We start from the raw sequence: 19484 nt of genomic DNA on the forward strand, positions 1-19484 counted from the left end.
ATGTAAACACTTTTACTTAAAAGTAGGCACCTATCAAAAGCTTATAAACTACATCAGTTACAAATCCAATAGCCACCCCTCCTTTCAAAGAACTACATGCCATGTCATTCTGTTTCAAGATGGAATGTGAATCCATTCACACAACCACATTATTAAGACTTCATGAGAGGGTATGGCTCAGTAGTTATAGCACTTGACTGCGGTCAGCACAAGCAGATTCATATTCCTCCTGTACTGTATGTAGCTGTGGATAAAAGTGTCTGCTACTTGAATACATTATTATAATTATAATATGAGTAACTTTTAGGACTGCACTACACAGATTGTTTGTTGTATTTACAACATAAGAGCCTGCTAGATACTGACCAACACACAGGTTACTCTTAAAAACTAGGTTATATCCAGTTATAAATGCAAAACATGTTACATATATTCTCTCCATTTTGTTCATGTCATTTGTGTAAATATTGTACCATGTTCGTATTTACATTTCCCTTTTGACTCTTGACTTATTCCAGTAATTAAACTTTTTTAAGAATTTGCCTGATGATTTTTTTATGCAATGGGTGCTCATGAGCACATCAGTATCAGTAAAACTGTACCTAACTGGACAAGAATACATCCATCTTGCACAAGTAAAAACATTCAAACTAACAATGTAGTGGTTTAATGAGGTAAAGTATTAATTCATGTGATATATTTATCATGCAAACAAAGCATAAAACAGACAATTGAGCCTAAACTCTGAGGTAAAACCATGAGCAAACAATCTGTTGTGGTGTCTGTTGTTCGTGTTATCATTTAGCTATGTGGCTCCTCTCTGAGCTTATTTCTGAGGTGCTGTTAATTTGACATATGGTTTACCTCAGGCAAAGAGGCCAGAGTCGATGTAGTGTGCAGAGATGTCACACAGCATAGTGACTGTGTGAGGGCCTCCATTCTGCTCTGCTCTCTTCCCCTCTGCCTCTGACTTCTCCAGGTTATCCAGGTCCTCAAGCATCTCCTGGATAAGAGGAGGCAAGGCGCCCGGGATCTCCATCTTCAGAGTGACCACACGCTCAGCTCCTGTGGGGAGAGAAAAACACTATTAATATATTTTTTTTCTCTTTTTTTTCATGTCATAGCTAACCCTGAATTGTACTGTGTGCTTTCTGAATTTGTACATTGTAATAAAGATACCAAGAGAGAGAAAACAAGAAAGGTGAGACATTGTGGGAAATATTATATCAGGCATTTCTATAAATACATTAAATATATGTAGATGTACAGCTTAGTCTGGCTATTCAGATGTTGACTTCTGGGTCCACAGGAATTCACTTCTGACCTTTGGTGCTGATGGTCCGGAGGTCAGTGATCTTCATGAGGGCCTTGGGGAACATGAGGGGCATACTGGGACGACGCTTACGGGAGTAGATCTTCAGGGCCTCTAATAGTGGCTCCTGAAGAACCTCCACCTTAGATGGTTCCTCCAAGCACTGCCGGTCTGTTGTGGGGGAAGAGAAGAGGGGACTGTGATAGGTTTCAAGGACATGGATGACACATTATAAGGCTTGGTGTCGTTCCATGCTCGCACAAAACCTTTGTTTTAGTAACACAATGTTATGTTGTGGGCCATCTCAAAATTGAGTTTGAGTCGAAATACCTCCAGACACCAGACAGATGGCGCTAAGAAGGCCGCTCTCTGTGTCATCCATTTCCAGTGGCAAGAGCTGGCCGGCAAAGGTGAACACCAAGTCAGTGAGGGGCCCAAAGCCAGCATTGTGGATCTGGTTGCGGGTAAGTGTCAGGCCATCAGAGAAGGTCATGGTGTCCTGGCCAGGAGTGTATCTGGTACAGATCCTCAAAATCTGTCAAAGGGGTGGAAAAGGCCAATTAAACACAGTGGGACAAAAAAGAAAGAAAATAAACAGTGATATATTATGGACATCTATCTCAGCCCACTTATATTTAAGTATAGAATAATAAAAAGATAAGGCATAACTAAACAGACTTTTTAAATATACAGAGAACAGAGTAGGATGACTCTTTGAAAGAATCATTACAAGTTTAGATCTAACACCATCAAAACTAAGGTCATCAAGTTCCGACAATTCCTTAAACAAATAATAATCCCACGGTTCATTCTAAAACATACAATTATTGTCAAATGAACATAATCATGCATATTAAAAGGGCTCCCTTAGAGGTGACAGCCACAAGGGACTCATCACTCATCACAAACCCAGCTTTTGATGACTAGATTGAATGATAGCATTGACACTGAATACCAGAGGAGATGGTGAGATGAAAGGGAATAAAACATGCATTCGGTCTTACACTCTGACTGAACCCACCAAAGCTGTCTGCCACGATGACAATCTGATGGGGGATCCATGAAGTGTGAACCACAGGACGCACTGTGGGTGAACTCCTCATAATCGGTCCGAATGATATTGGGTCTACTGTGTGTGTGTTTGCCTGTGTGCGTATGTGTGTCAAATTATTTTTGACAGGCTCAATTACGCTTAACAACAATATTTCACTATCAATGTTCCCCTTAATTGCGCAATCGTTATCTCATTAGGAAAACAACTATGATTTTTCACTGATATTCTTACGCAGATAGGATAAAGCGCTCACCAGAATATCCAGACAAGCAGCTTTGAGGAGCGTGATCTGGTCAGCAATGGTCAGGCCGGTAAACCCAGGTACACGTTTGGCAAACTCCACCACTTTGATAATACATTTGGTGGCCAGCTCACTGAACTTGTCCCACAGACCCAAATCCAACTGTATCCTGTGGTCTGAGCTCGAATTCTACAGATGTATGGACACAAAGGGGGGTGGGTGGGGGGTGGAAAGAAATATAAAGGTCCAAGAATTCACTGTACTGTTGTTAGACAAAACATTTCAACCATAATTGATTGGACTTACAATGAGGCCTAACTGTAAAACAACCACTACAGCTGTCAACCATTACAGCTTTTAAATAACATGATAAGAAAAGAGGGTCATTAGACTTTGTTGATAGACGCAGTAGTGTTCTTGAGCCAAACAACATCCATACTATGACCCTGAGAGCCATTACTCACTGTAGTGTATTTGCCTAACTGACAGAGAGATGGGAATGTATCTCTGTGGGCCCTGCAGATCTTCTCCACTATGAGGCCCAGCTCTGCCGTCAGCTCATAGGTCTCTATTACGGTCATCTTAACAGTCTCCTTCTTCCTTTTGCTCCTGTCGTTCCTCACAGCTGGACAAGAGAGTATAGAATGAGGAAATATATGGCTAAATAATTGACTACAACGAAAGCTGTAGTAGATTTACGTTGCCATGATAGATAAAAGGACTAAGGCTTTCATGAAAAAAGTGTAATTAAAAAACAAAACACTTGTCTTTCATGAACATACTGTATTTTCAAAATAAATAAATGACGAGATTAATTAAAAAAAACAAGCAACAACAACAGTCAGGCATATTTTTTTCATATTATGTTAAATCTGAAAAAAGCAGGTTTTATTAGTTGTTGCTATATTAAGCTTATCACACAGGTCACCAGTTGGACTATGGCAATGGCAGTTATTTACATGTACAAGAAGCTCCCCTTACGCAACAAGAGCCCATATCCACAAACACACACATCTGGCTCATCCAGGACTCCCTGGATGTTTCTGCCCTATTTCATTTATTGATCCCAACACCAAGCAGCGTCAATAATGGTAGTACAGTAGCAGCAGTGTAGTTACATACCGCACCCATGGTGGTGTTAAATGTAATGAAAATGTCATATGTGTGAAATGTTGTGGGATTACTTGGATCACATAAAAAACGAGTGGTTATCTGTCTGCCATTCCAGTTGTAGATGTTACTTTATTGTTAATCTAGATGTTTTTGTGTTTAACAAATAAGAGTTTTTTATTTTGTTGTTTTTTACATGACCAAGGTACCTTAACATCCTGAGTATATAATACCACAACTATAAGTAATTGTTTCACATGCTGAGGGACTAGGAAATTACAAGTGGGAGAAACGTTGCTGGGCAGATTATCAGCAATTCAGACATGGTTATTAAAAACTTTAGGAAATAGGTGGGTTTCTAGAAAAGGTTCAGAAATGTGTCGGTCACTCACACTCCTTGGACATGCCCACTGCAAAGCACCTTTGTAGTCGACAGTACTGGCAACGATTCCGGGTGATTTTGTTGATAATGCAGTTTTTTTCTCTGTGGCACGTAAAGGCTATGTTCTTCTGGACACTTCTACGGAAGAAACCCTAAATCACATGGCAAAAGTATTAATTGAATCAAATACTTCTACCCAATTTCACATAGGTTTTTTTTATCATTTTATAAGCGGAATACAAAATTCTTTATTGAGAGAAGTGAATTTCCATCACATTCAGGAACTGGCCATCAGTTACACAAAAGCAAAAGTTAAAAAGTTTTGTCAAAATGGTCAGTTTACTAGGGCACATTTCCTTTTGTTAGTATGATCATAAACACTGTAGATTAACTAAACACAGTCACATGTCCCATGGGGTTAGTTATTAATTAGCTGACTTATGTACACACACGTACAGGCACTCACAACCCCACGCAACTTTAAGACCAACACAAAGAAACATTAACATATTGTTTGAAGATATGTAACTGTAGATTTAACGAGCATGGTAGTAAGATCCCGATTGGGATCTTACACCTCACCTTGCAGCCTTCACAGGCACTGACGCCATAGTGGTAACCAGAGGACTTATCCTGGCAGACAAAGCAGGGCTTGTAGGTGCGAGGAGGTGGCAGAGGAGACTGAGGATTGACAAACAGGTCTTCAGAGCTGGAGCTCTGGGTCTCTACAGCTGCTGACAGAGAAGCCAGAGAGAGCAAGGAAAGATCATCACCATACATCATTATCCGTATTGTGGATTACATATGGTCAATTCCGGTCCTAAACATTTTATGACGGTGAATGATGTGTATAATCTGTGTAGCTCACACAATAGTATCAAGTCCACTTGGGTAGAGGCTAAACAGTACTTCAGTTAAATAGTTTCATCTTATTTGAGAGAAACACAGTTCAATTGCAGTTGGTTTTCGTCGATTACATGATGCACTGGTCTGAAAGCAGGTAACATTACGCTAAGATAAAAAGTGATTTTTAATCATAAAATATATTCATGGTTACTTACGTAACAGTGAACCTGAAAAAATGTCTTCCCAAACAAAATAAGCAAGCAATATGTAATTGTTGAGCAATTAAAAACATGTCAACTACAGTCACGACTCACAAGGCCTGATTCCCTGTTTACTTATACCACCTCCACTATTACTACATGTACTGTAAGTTCACAGATAACTAAAAAGTCATAGATAAGGGTGAAACAAGAAAGATAGCTTATCTCCATCCCCTTGAATCTACGGCCTCAAGTTGAACTTACCCTCACCCTCAAGCGCACAGTCATTAGCACGTCCTCTCTCCCCCTGCAAAACAATGGTGGACTAGCATGCCACCAGATCCACTAACTAATGAATATGTGGAATGCTTTGTAAGGCTAGGTGTGGGGTGACTACTACTGGTCGAAGATGTTACATGTTAGGGTTGTGTAATTTCAAATGTGCATTTGTTTCAGAATATTGCAAACTGTATCCTCTTTTAATTCTGGAGACACTTAGAGAATGCCAAACCACAAAGATTTTGCACATTAATACTCACGTCTTTATCTTCAAAATAGTCCTTTATTAACCTTATCCTAATAGAAGGTGCTCCATAATGTTATTCTTTTGTCATCATTGGTTCAACTGAAATGAAGTCATAACCACTTAATGTGGTATAAAGATGGAGAAATAATGACGGGTGTAGAGGTTTCCTGGAAGTTCTGCTTTGTTTTAGAAAAAGACAACCAGTCTGGGCCTCGTCTGACCTCTTGAGTTGGTGACCGTACATTGAACCCAACCTAACCCCACAGTGACAATCCTGACCACATGACCACATAGGCTGTGATGTGATGCTCCATAAAACAAAAAACATTTTCCTCAAAAGCCTTCATTTAATTCTGAAACATACATAATTTGAAATTCTAAGAGTTTGTACTGACCTGATTTGGAATAATTTAAGTCATTTGAAAATATAAAATAGTTTAGATTTGACTTACCGTTCTCGCATCTAAAGAATATTTTCCAATTTCAGTTCACTAGCCAGAAATAAAATTGATAACCTATTGCTTTGTTGTGAAAGATAAAGTAAATAGACAGTAATCCCAAATACTTTTTCCAATATTTACGAAAACGTCTTTGGGTAACGTAAGCAACTTATTTGCTAAATAGCATTTTAAACCAAATCTGTTTGTGTTTCCTCAAACAACATCAACAGCATCCAAAGTCGGTGGAGAAATTATATGATTAAAATAATCAGATTATACAATGCACATAAAATGTAACCTACATTGCGCGCTCCGGCGCACTTGCCAATCCGCCTCAGTTAGTTCAGTGAAGCATGCCGAAAGCGATCGCTCCTGGAACATACAAGAACTTGCGGTATAAAAATCCAGGATTTCTCCAGGTCCAACTGCAAAAAAATCTATGTAATCAAACATGATTTGTATTGCACGCGTTCCAAGCAAAGTTTCTTCTCTTTCAAGATGTGTCCAGAAGAGGATGAACGAACGTTAACAACCCTAGTCTAATTGCCACACTAATCTTAGATTCACCCTTTCAAATAAATAACTACTTTTTTAAAGTATGTAAACGATCCGTATTATTTTGCATTATAGAAATCAGATCGGCTGTGCTCTAAATACGTTTTCCATCGAGGTTTTCATCCCAAAAATGTTTGTACGTCCATTGTGCGCAGAGGGTCTCTCCGTCTAAGAAAAGCCCTACAAGCAGTGATCTGTTTTACATAACAAAGTTTGTTTAGGAGATCTTATATCTCATTTATTGATGGATGGGTTATGCTGTTTCAACACAACCTACTTCATACTAGTTATGTCACAGGGACGGATAGAATTACTTAATATATGCGGATGAACTTTCCATGAACCTATTCCGCGGCTGCTAACCTTCAAATGACCCAAATACTGTCTGACATCACCAAGTACCAAGATTCCCTAAGAAGTGAGGAACTTCCATTGTTTTTGGTACTTTGGGTGAATTTCTTGCTCGGAGTTCGATTTGCACTTTGATTCAAAATCTGATTATTAGGCTGCAGACGTAGGTATGGTTTTAAATTGAATTACTAGTTTGGTCTCAAAGAAAATACTGTTCACAAGATGTACATCATAGTGAGTTTATTTGTTTTAAATAGTGTTAAAATACAGCCAAATATCTGTATGTTATCTAAAGCTATGTATAGTCATTTATGAGCACATTATGACCTGTACGATTTGTACCTTCAAGGAATGCTTGTATATGTAAAATAACTTTTAAATTAGTTTACTCTTGTTTACTGTTGTTTGCATGTACAATAGGCTACATCTGTGTTATAGTATGATACAACAGAAATTTAAGTAGTCCTACATTTGGTAAACTATGATACAACTGTAGGTTTTTAGTGCCAGCTATCCAAGGCCACTTAAACTGCACTTAAAGCACTTTCTCTTAATCCAACAAAAGAGGACATTCCAGTATTGGCATTCTTGTAAATAAAATTTGTGTCCCTGAAAAATCAATACTCTTTAGCTTCCGTTTCTCTTAATCCATGTCCACTTCAATTTCTCAGTCGTGACATAAGTAAGACAAATTCACAGAGAGAGTGAATGGGAGTAATAATAACATCTTGTGCAAGATTTACTGTGTCAGAAAGATAGGATGGTAGAATGTTTCCCCCCCATTTCATAATTATGAGATCTAGAAAGTTATCAACTGGAAACATTTCCCTCTTCCTAAACAAGAAGGATTTTAAAGGAAAACAAACAAACAAGACCAAAAAACTGAAGCAGTTGAACTAGAAGGATATGTTTAAAAACACTTGGTCTCCCTCATTGCCACTGCTAACCTCATTCATGGAGCACAGCTCCAATGCTAAAAGGCTAATTACCTAGTATCTCCCACACTCCAGGGAAGGGAGGTCATACAAAGGACAGGCTTGTGAAACATTCCTGTGGCTTGCTGCTGCTGGTGCTTCTGACTGCCGAGCCCCCAATCACTCTATAAAATAACATCTTGATTTGATACAAACATGGCGTTTGATACAACTTTAGCTTAATATTTGAGCTGTAAGAAAAATATGGTTCATAGTTCTTGTTTTACTTCCACAATTCGCTCGTTCTCTGTCCATCTTCTTCTGTAATTTGCTGTGTTGGCGTCCGAAATCCAAGGAAAGGCGTATCTTATCACAGAGCTCTGTGTCAGAAGTCATCAGACGATCAGCAGGATTAGATATGGATGCTTTAAAAATAGGCTGCATAGATTTGCATTATCCTTTCAATAAAGCTCAGACAATCCCACCCACAGTGCCTTTGTTTAGACTGGAAAAGCACAAGGGAAAATTCTAATGACAATCTGTAGTCCAATACAATTTCATGAACGATGAATGATTAAGCAAATCTTATATGTATGTTCTCTTTTTTTTTCTTTTTTACAGATACCACTCGATATGCAAAATGTCAATATTTTGTGTAGTGCTACTTTCTAATTTAAGTAATATTGAATAACCACGCCATTGAGATTAATATGTTTTATAACAGATGTGTCATTATTTTATTATGGTTACAACATTTCAAAATCATTCAATTAAAAACATTATGTGTTGCAGCACAAAAAAGACAGTTCATATTCATGTTCAGTTTTTTCCTGGTTGTTAGGTATTGAAACCTGACATCTTTGAGGAGCCATTTATAACCATCATACATATTTTATACTGGCTTTAACACAAGTAGCAACAGGATGAGAGGGTGATATCTGCTTTAAAACCACTAGCTCTCAATCAAACTTCCTTTGAAAGTTTTGTTTGATTTTTCAGAGGATCGTGCCAGGCCTATTAACCAGTAAACAAAGGAAAACCATGGTCTTGATTGATGTGTGGTTGCCATGGTTTTTTCAATTGGTGCATTCGGGAGTGGAACCGGGATTGAGGACAGCCGTACTCAGGATTGAGACGCTAATCTATGTGGGATGTGTATTTGAAATCACTTGAAGTGTGTACAGTCTACACAGTATTTTAAAGATATATTGTATATATACAATAAAGTTATAAATACAATGAAAGAATTTCAATGAAAAACGTAACTTCAATGAATTACAGTATAAGACAAATTTGGTTATATTTGTTTTTAACAGGAATACCTAGTGACCAGCCCACACAGACATTGAAGGAAGGTACGCAGCTTTGAGTGTTAATGATGCATATCATGTATGTGCCATGTTGCACCATTTTACCGTTAGTTGACTTTTATGTAAAATACTGGGTTTGTGATCGTAATACTGCACGAATCAGGCAGTCCTATGACACTGAGTGCTCTTCAAGAAAATGTTCAATGGAAATACCCTTTTTAAGTTTTCAAACCGCATGGTAATATACACATTGTTTTAAAATGATAAGATTAAGAGAATCCACTTGGATATAAAACTCTGCATTATTTTAAAAATAATATAATTTATCTTTGTGTTAAATGAAGAATTTATACAGTATGCATATACAGCAGTAGCATAGAAAATATGAGCCATGCCTATGACTGTTCTTGTGTGCTTCTCTCTTTTCAGTACATTATGTATCTAATATAAGACTGAGCTGTAGGTGGACAGCTACACCTTGTGGACAGCTTTGTTCAATATATTATTGTATTTTCTTATATATAAATTAATTACTTGGGATATCCTGTATTTATTTAGGACAAATCCATAAATGCTTTTTCTAACTGGAAAATCTAAAATCTAAGCTGTCCTGTCATTCCAAACAGCAAGGCTATGAAACATTGTGACACTTTGTACTTCATTTGAAGTGTACAATGTAAAGAATACAATGCAAACACAGGCATTTAACTTAAGTATGTATTTATTTATACTATTTATATTATTATATATATATATATGAGAGATATACATGGCTATTTACATGGGTTCCATGAAAGACAGACATAGGAAAAACATTTATGTTGCTGTGCTGGAGCATGGAAGAGAGCCTAAAAACATGGAAGTTTAAACACTAAAATCAATGATGCTGTACAGCTTTGAGTTGGTGGCAAATCCGCAACACATTGTGCAAAGTAGTGTTGCTGCAAAAGGTATACTGTGCAGTTTCAGAAAGTAGTGAGGTGAAGATACCTGATACAAGACTAACAAACATCAACGGTTCTGACAAGAATAAAACACACTATACACAAAGAACAGTCAAAATGTAATTACAATAATAATGATTTTAAAATATGAAAAAAAGAATTATACTCTGCCCCTTAACAAAAGGGTAAATAAATCATGTGTCAAGTCATTTACTTAAGGATAGCCATGCATTAGCAGCAATCATCGCACATTCCTTCTGATACTTATTTCCTTATTTTTTAAGTCTGGCGTGTTTTAGGAAATAAGTATAATGTTATCACACATCCTCTTAATTTAAATATACTGAACATCTCACATTCACTGTGTTCATGAGCACAAAACTTTGGAATCAAATGGCTTTCTGAAAAAAAAACGTATGTGGTTCTGAACTAGATCTTTTGTAAAGTCAGTGTAGTACTCACTTAAAATAAAAATAAAACAAGTGTTTCTAACTTTGCAAAACCATGAGCATCTCATACAGGTGTGTGTGCAACATCAAGTTATCAATTTCCTGACCTCTTATGAATACAGACGACGATAATTACTTTCTCTGACCCTTGTTTTAACATCAGGCAAAAAAATAAGAGCTTTACAATACAATCTAGAGAGTGATATACACAATTATGCAAAGTTGAGGATAGGCAGGTCCTGGTGGTGTTGCTAGTGGTCCATAGGGCTCAAGGGTGCACTTTGAAGGCCAGTAGTTCTTCGGAGTGCAAGTTGTTGAGGGAGCGCAGCTCAGGCAGTTTGAGCAGCAGCTTGGTGAAAGTAGTGGCCCCATTGGAGTGGTTCTTTGTGATAAGGTTCCGCAATGCTCGAATCAGGTTGTCCTGAAGGGCCTCCACAGAGTTCAGACCTTGGATCCCTGAACGATCTAACCCCCAAAGATTAAGTAGATTGTTAGCATCATGGCATGGCTGTTAAGCATACAATTAAGCTGATATGGAAAATTACGCAGAATTTGGCTCACAATATAAATCGGAATTTCCAATATTATCGGAGCAATGGTAGACAGGAAAACGGAAGAAGGAAGTGTCTGTACCGGCAGAGACAAGGACGACGGCAGTGAATAGGCTCATCTCATCAGCGTCCAACTGCATAGTGGCCAGCTTCTCACTGAAGTCACACATGGCAGACAGTAACTCGCCAGCACCCAGAGACTGCAGGGTCTCCAGGCTGTATCTCTTGCCATTCAGAAAGGTGACGGTCCGAGCCGCAACATCAAACAACGAAGCGAAACGCACCATTAGCACCTGGAGGGGAAAGGGACGAGATGAATTAGAGATGTGTATGACATGAAGAGATCCTTGATCATCACTGTGGAAGGAGAAAATGGTACATGGTTATGTGCTTGTCAAATGCGCTCACTTCGTTATTTACCTCAAAAGTCCCAGCTTTGAGCAGGCTGACTTGGTCATGCTCGGAGAGGTCTCGGAAGCCTGGGATCTTCTTGGCAAACTCCACCACCTCCCGCACTGCCGGGGTGAAGCTCATGGAGAACTCCTCCCAGATCTCCTGGCTGGACTTGTAGGTTTCTACGTGGGGAGAGTCATTTGTCGCACACACCTGTAGAGACAGACAGAGTATAGACCATCAGCAATAGAAGATATTGAAATATAGGGAGATATTTCTTATACACAGTCTGCTCACAATAAAAACACTGAAATCAAATAGCTTTGTGAGAGTTACAAATATTTATCATATTTTACCAACATGTATATCCAAAACATGCTCATACAAAAGCTAGATCTGCAAACAGCACTCACCAGATGTGCCCTCTGGTCCACATTGTACGCTGATCCACTGATACCATTGGAAACAGTTTGTTTGTTAATGTTGTGCTTCCTTTGGTGGTTGTCATCTATTATTCCACCAATGGTGGCACTGTTTAGGTGGTGCTGAGCCTTCTCATAAATCACCCTCTCTTCCCTGTATGGACCGCTGGTGATTGGTTGGCTGTTACTGTAGTGACTGTGCTGGTAACCATGCTGGTAGCCGCCAACAACACTGTGGTTCCAGCCATTCCAGGTGCCCTGCTGTTTTTCTATGCTGTGGTTGCTCTGCGTTTCCCTGGCAACTAAAAATGTTGTTCCCTGGCACTGACTTGTTGAACTTTGCTTTCCACCATCATATGAGAAAGCACCCTTGTGCTGTCTGGCTGCCATGAAGATAGACTCATCTTCGCCGCTGTCGGATGAACATGAAGAGGCGGAGCTGGAATTGGTGTCCATAGAAACCATGGACTCAGAGTCCTGGGGACATTGCGGTGACGAGGGGTTGGAACATGAGGAGGAAGAGGAGGGGCTAGAGTCATTGGGGAGGGCGTCCATGGTGCGGGCTGGGCTCTGGGTGCCACTGAGCATGCTGTGGAGCTGACCACTGTTGCTCATCATGTTGTTCATGGCGTTCTGCATCTCCAGAAGCATACGCTGCTTCTCCCGCTTTGGGATGCGGCCGAATCTGACAGCTGAGGTGGGGGAGGGGGAGATACTAATTAGATCACATCAAACCATATCAACCAAGTGTTGTTTCCAGATGATTGTTTTTCAGAAGATATTTCACAGTTAAAGCTAATTATAGGGACGACTCACCATCCCTAGACATGCCCACAGCCAAGCACTTCTTGAACCTGCACTGCTGACAGCGATTTCTATTGATCCTTATGATGGTGCAGTTTTCCATCTTCAAACACTTCTTGTATTGGATATTCTGCTGGATGCTCCTCCTAAAGAACCCCTAAGGAACAAGAACATGCTAGACTTAATGCACTATTATTACAGTGTTTGAACAATGAGGAATGACTGAAAGAGTTGTGGGGGTTTGTGTGCAAAAACATGCAGGATGATGGTGTCTCACCTTGCAGCCTTCGCAGGCGTGGACGCCATAGTGGAACCCCGAGGCCACGTCACCACATACCTTACACAACAACACCATGCCATTGATCTCTGCAAGGCAAAACAGACCACCATTATTGCTGGTCGTTACAGACACGTAACCTACTTGTCTACAGGAAATATTCTAGGAGTTCAAATCCTCTCGCTATAACTTCTTATATGACTTATATGAGTATGGTGAGTTAAGATTGTAACTTACTAGTAATACCACTTTTAGCTGAGGATGCAGATCGGCCAGTCTTTGCAGTGCCGTGACCACGTGAGTGTCCTTGTTTGGCTGGGGTAGGGGCGACATCCATCACCATGCCCACCGCTCGGCTTGGCAAAGAGGGGCGAGGTGGGGAGGAGGACAGGAAGCTGCTGTTAGAGCTGTCACTCATACAGGACTCCAGGCTTGAGGAAGAGGTTGAAGAGATAAAGGCTATCACACCCCCTGAACAGAAAACAGGGAAAAATGAGAAGTTATAGCAGCTGGATTGAAAGCATTAACTGGCACTTGAGTTATAGTAGTTGTATTAAACCCATTAGACTGACTAAATGCATCTGTCTAGTTTTATATAAGATTATGATGGTGCTGGTGACCTCTGGAAAACGTGTTTCATTCATGGCTTTGTCTAGGCTCCTATAGTCTAAAAAAGCTTAAGACAAAGATCAATGATACCAAAACTGTACCCATTTGTAAATGTCTGAACATTTGCACTTTTTAAAAAAAAATTTTTTTTATTGTATATTGTTTTTATTGTGTTTTATTGTAGAAAGGCCCAGGGACGAGAGATGAAAATTATAACTTGCTATAATCTCTATGTGCATTACATTGGCTGCAAACTTTGCTCTACAGCAATGTTTATCTGCATTGTCCCTGTCAAATAATAAATAAATAAAATAGCAGGTAAGCAATTGTGTATAACTGATTATTATACACATACAATTTCCCTTTAAAACGAATTAAAATGAGCCATCAAAACATCTGATAGAGCGGTCTATCAGGTCAGTTTTTGATCTATACATGTTTGGTAACATGTATAGCCTATTTCTGGCTGTTGGCTACAAGTGTGTTGAAGTCCTCGACATCAGAAACTGTTTTTACAAAGCACAATACATTCACTTTAACTAGTGTTCAAAAGTTAGCTTGTGTTCCCTGACATTTTTAAAGGTGATTTCATAACTGGTTTTTCTATGGAGTAAAAATGTAGGTCAAAACAACTGTCTTTGGTTGTCTCACGTGGAACTGCATGCGGCAGTAGAGCCAACTCAGTACATAATTATACAATGAATACGTCACAATCTCTTTTTGACCAATCAGCATTTAGAGTCAAGAAACCCGTACACAGGCACATGGCTTGGCTGTTTGGTCCATGTGAGTTAAGTAAAGGTGGAATATTGTTGTTGTGTCAAATACCCTATAGCACAATGACACTCCTAACCTATATCAACAGACTTCCGTTTAAATACGAAAACATAAACATTTTTGCTTATTTTGGTTGGCACACCCAGACAGGGCATTATGACATTACTATTTGTTATATCAATGTGAATCGATAAACAAGTTCAAATGTGTCTCATTCCTTCTTCAGTGTTCATCCTGTGGTTGTTATTGTCACAACGTAATCGGTGATTTTAACAGTTAATTAGATGAAAAGATACATTGTAAATACACATTTTACTGTAGCCCGCAATGGTTCATTCTTACTTACCAAGCTTGCTTGATCCCATTTCTTCAGGCATCCTCTCAGGAAATATACAGAAAGAAACCCGCTGACTGACAATGTACTGTCAAGACCTCGCCAATTCTCCCCCCCAAAAGTAGCCTACGAGATTTCTTGACGCTGTAGGGTGCTGCTCAAGGTTTTCAATAAGAACAAGCACAAATGGTAAAACTCAGTATTCCGCACTTTCAAAGCGTAAATGAAACGTTTGCGTCCAAAAGACAAAAATGATCAAATAATCTTCACTGACAGAATTGAAATCACCGTATTTTTTCCGAATCGTTGAACTAACAAGACGCCAGCACAATCGGATACATTCAAATTGTTTGTTAGAAATTGTTAATTCAAATGTGAGGAATGCGAGACGAACTCCCTTGCTCGTTTACTGTTCTGTACTAAATGTTCAGAATAGTTTCCATGTGACCCCGTTGATGGCCACTCCCCCTTGACTGGCCGCTTGAGGCAGTTTAACCCAGTGACACACTTTTACAGACCAGAGGTGGAGTCAATTCAATGTGAACGTAATAGGCTGCCTGTCACGTTGCAGGCCACAATGTTCAACCAATGAGTATGCACTGTGTATGTGTATGTATTAAGTCACTTAATGATTAACTCTCTGTCTCTCTCATATACATATCTGATATAAGCACATATGTACATTTGCTTGAAACAGACCTATACTATGAAACACTTTATAATCAGTTAAGGCTTTTAAGGCAAATATACCACAGAATTTGTACTTTTTTTTATTGTAAACCTAGACCTTCTGCTGTAGTGTAGAAGTACACTTCAGGTGAAAGTTTGTCGAGCTCAAATGTCAGATGTATCTGACAAATGAAAGGCTCTTAAGTGTCCTAAGAGTTCAAGCAGACTAAACAGCATGTCATGTCTTTTTTATGATGAAGATCATGAGTTTAGAGGAGGCTGAAATTGATTTGACAAAGTTATGCTTTTGGGATGACCAATTAAGAATCCATGTTCCATTAGTACAGAAAACGCACCTTTGCAATCAGGAAGAAAAAAAAAATAGATGAAGAATAAAAAGTCCTATTGCAGGCTTTTTAGACCAAATTCATAGTTGGTGGCATTTAAAAAAATGTAAAGCTCAAAAGTATTTTTAGGAACAAATGCCACAGTAGGTGCTATTTTTTTGTTGTTGAAATAAATGTTGATACAAGACATATTTTCCTTATATTTATTTTCATATTTATTGAGATAACTTAATCATGAGTCAAAAAACAAAACAAAAATACACACACACACTGTTTGTCTCTGTGGGCTCATGTGGCGTAGCGCCTTGTCCACTGTTTGGCTGTTCTGTCATGCTCCGCTCTATTAGCTGTGTACTGGGTGGCGATGCTTCCAACAAGGGGATCAGCTAGACAATTATGGGGGACAGAAGACACAGACATCAGGCAATGACAGGCAGAATTAGAAAGCATTGAGCTTCTAAGTTAGTTTGCCTTGATGATTGCCTAATTGTCAAAAACATCTGATTTCTTATTTAAATTGACTACCCATGACTGATTATCACCTATTTTCTACGTGAACAATTCTCCCCCAGTATCAGTGAAGAATTCCAGGAACACATCAAGAGTTGTCAAGAGTGCCTGTGTACCCCATGTACAAGTTAAACCGACCCAAAATCTTACCAGGGTTGCAGTCTGTGAGCAAGGAGCAGATGGACAACAGCACCTTGGAGATGGTGAGGGCTGGACTCCAGTTATCCTTCAGGATGTCCAGACAGATTACTCCCTGGCTGTTGATATTGCAGTGGTAGATCCTTGTACGGAACGTTACCTGACATGAATGAATACAAGTCAATAGTGTAAAGAAAAAAATATATATATAACCATCTGTCGATAATATTATGAGTTTTATATACAGATGACCCAAGGGCCCCCTGGTGGATGTTTAAGGCCACTTCATGGTAATGAAAGTGACAGCAGACGGGCTTCATAGAATGCAATCCAAATTATTATTAGAAAAAATGTGTAGACATAAAAAAGGCTGCAAATATGATAGTATTACATTGTGACCTATAAATATGATTAAAACAAAAATTATATAGAAAATCAATTTAGTCAAAATAATTAAATGAGTCATCAATTAAAAGAAAAACACTAAATGAGGACCTTGGGTGGTTTGAAGGGGTAATCAGGTGTGAAGGCGATGTCGAGGAAGAAGACCCCTCCCTCATAAGCAGAGCCTGGCGGGCCCAGGATGGTTGACCTCCACTCATAGATGTTGTCTCCTTTGGGACCAGCGCTGGAAGCAAGCAATGTAATTGTGACAAAGTTGAATATGTTTCTTACCTCTTACCCTATCTCGCAACGCAGACTAATAGGCCAGTGATACTCTGGCCTACTTCTGGCCTACTTCTGGCCTACTAAAAGTAAGGCTTGATGTGTCTGGAGAACATGGATGGTGGGGAATGTGTGACGAGGTGCAACAAAACCAACCTGCAGTTTGGCGGAGGGTCCAGTGTGATATCTGCCAGCTCTTTTTGAATTCTGCACATACAATAATGCAATTAGGTCAAACACAAAAATCTTGATTGCAGCCAAATTCTGTTTTATTTGTTTATAGAGGTATACCTCAAGATTAGCTAATAATTCTCTCAAATACCATATTAGCACACATTAGCTGCCTGATTATGCTCCTAATTACTTGGACAGTATTAAATACTTCCATCTTCAAAGCGACCTAAGAGCCATGTGGCAAACACACAAACATGACCGGTGTGGTGTTAACTTAAACTGTCATTATTGTCCTTAATCATAATGGTCTGATAAAAAATACAAAATAAATTATTATCCAATCTTGTGTCATCAATATTTTAAGCATTTCTTGGTATGTTAGCTACCTCTTGGCGCTGGTAGATAACAGCTTAGAGGTCTTGCTCATAGTGGCTTTGCAATCCCGCTTCTTGCAAGATATGTCCCCCTGTTTGTTTTGACTCGAGGAAGATGATGTTGAAGAGCTTGTTCTAGCATGTAAATCCTTATCAGACATACCACACTGACCAAGAGATGAGCAGGTACCTACAGGGTGTGGAAAAACAGTGGGGACATAAATGGGGAACTAAAACGATTAGCTAGGTTGGATTGCCACGATAAAGTACACGCCATGCCTAATATATAAAGCGTAAAAAGCAATCAGTTAACAAATAGCCACTCTGTGCATACCTTTATCCAAAATGTTAAAACAAACAGCTGTAAGGTTTGCTGAAATTTCTAACAAAGACTGGCAATGCTGGTTCAAAACCAGTTTAGGCCTACAGATTTCCTGTTTTGGTGACACCATTGAAAATGTTACCAAGAAGCTAGTGGAAGTGGATTTCAGATAGTCCAACAAATGTAGCTGATTTGTTACACAAAAGCGTATTGTAAGAGGCCGTACAGTACATTAGGAATCATTAACGTATCTGAAGCTAAAATTGCATGATAAAAGACTGCTAAGCTGTTATAACTGCTAAACTGGAGAAACATTAATTTAGTAGTAAAAAACAGACACATTATTGCGCCTAAGAAAACATGTTGTTGTCCTTGTTATTGGAAGTCTGCTCAGCATGTGCAAGTTTGGCCGCTGGACTGTTTTCATGGATAATAATATTTAGTTCAAATGGATATCATGCAAGCTATGAACAGGTGAAGGGATTGAGATGTTTCCACATATAGTCCAAATCTAAGAGATGGTGGCGACATGTCACTAACGCTAACTGGTGTCTTGTGTTAGCTCATATCAGGTTCAGCCAGCTAGTAGCAAGTTAGCCCAACCTCAAATATTGGTTTTCACTTTAGTACTACTGTAGTATTACTACTAGTTGGCTAGCTATTTAAATTACTTAGTCGACAGTTCGATTAAATTATAAACCTTTCAAGAATGACACAGTGTGACCATTCAAACCTGTCAAGGTATACGGCTAGTTAAGGATAACTAACCCTTAACATATCGTTATCTAACGTTAGCAACCTAAACTCGCTGTTGATGTCATTATTTAGCCAACTGGCTAGCAAGCTAGAGCTAGAGGCGAGCTAGCCTTTTTAGCTTACTAGTACTAGTAAAGCCGGCCAGTGACTCAAGTAGACCGTCTTTGATCCATTGCTTTTTCCATCAAACGATTTTCCCAATTTTTAACAGACACTTTATAACATTTATATTTATACCGACAGTGACAGTCTAATTTGTGTAACTTACCCCTTTTGGATTATGGTCTGTATAGTCAACCCCTTCTGCCTAGATTCGTGCCTAGCCAAACGGCGGAAGTAATCGAGCAATGGAATCGCAATGGAATCATGTCTCGCGCCGAGCAAGTGATGGAACACACACAGTCGGGGGAAAACGGGCTAGATTTGACAAACTGTTTCAAGCAATCCGCGATATAAATTGCCATCATTTGAATCAAGAAACTTTGTGACATGGTAAGTTCTAAAGCTCTGGCTTTTGTTTTGCCGAGGCTCACACACGCGGTCTGTAGCCTATTTGTAATATAAGGAATTCACTCTAAAAAAGAAAGTTCTGAACACATAATTGAGATATCCACGTGCATTCGTTGTAAATGAAAATACATGAAAAAGGTCCTAACTTTAGATACTAAATTATAAAATGCCTATGCATCTGATACATGGTGTAATGGCAGATCAAAGTGTGCATATT

At 39.1% G+C, this 19484-nt stretch overlaps 3 protein-coding genes across 3 annotated transcripts; all 3 read right to left on the minus strand.

Annotated features, from left to right (window-relative positions):
* Positions 1-49: 49 nt before the first annotated feature.
* Positions 50-6836, minus strand: LOC124478019 (retinoic acid receptor beta-like). The gene is made up of 8 exons (XM_047036125.1): positions 6414-6836; positions 4682-4830; positions 4110-4251; positions 3072-3232; positions 2620-2796; positions 1643-1847; positions 1325-1483; positions 50-1065 (listed from the first exon to the last, which is right to left on the minus strand). Exons 1-8 carry the CDS (start codon positions 6562-6564, stop codon positions 866-868), a joined length of 1344 nt encoding a protein of 447 aa, XP_046892081.1. The 5' UTR covers positions 6565-6836; the 3' UTR covers positions 50-865.
* Positions 6837-9956: 3120 nt separating this feature from the next.
* nr1d2a (nuclear receptor subfamily 1, group D, member 2a) lies at positions 9957-15265 on the minus strand. Its single transcript, XM_047040077.1, has 8 exons — positions 14814-15265; positions 13319-13552; positions 13082-13170; positions 12817-12961; positions 11992-12692; positions 11606-11791; positions 11268-11478; positions 9957-11099 (listed from the first exon to the last, which is right to left on the minus strand). Exons 1-8 carry the CDS (start codon positions 14842-14844, stop codon positions 10903-10905), a joined length of 1794 nt encoding a protein of 597 aa, XP_046896033.1. The 5' UTR covers positions 14845-15265; the 3' UTR covers positions 9957-10902.
* Positions 15266-16006: 741 nt separating this feature from the next.
* On the minus strand, positions 16007-19301 carry LOC124478605 (ubiquitin-conjugating enzyme E2 E1-like). The gene is made up of 6 exons (XM_047036932.1): positions 19026-19301; positions 17692-17869; positions 17288-17338; positions 16961-17093; positions 16478-16625; positions 16007-16203 (listed from the first exon to the last, which is right to left on the minus strand). The coding sequence occupies exons 2-6, from the start codon at positions 17838-17840 to the stop codon at positions 16106-16108; spliced, it is 579 nt and encodes a 192-aa protein (XP_046892888.1). The 5' UTR covers positions 17841-17869; positions 19026-19301; the 3' UTR covers positions 16007-16105.
* Positions 19302-19484: the final 183 nt, after the last annotated feature.

This window comes from Hypomesus transpacificus, chromosome 2 (genome assembly GCF_021917145.1).
Source record: "Hypomesus transpacificus isolate Combined female chromosome 2, fHypTra1, whole genome shotgun sequence".
Lineage (NCBI taxonomy): Eukaryota > Metazoa > Chordata > Actinopteri > Osmeriformes > Osmeridae > Hypomesus > Hypomesus transpacificus.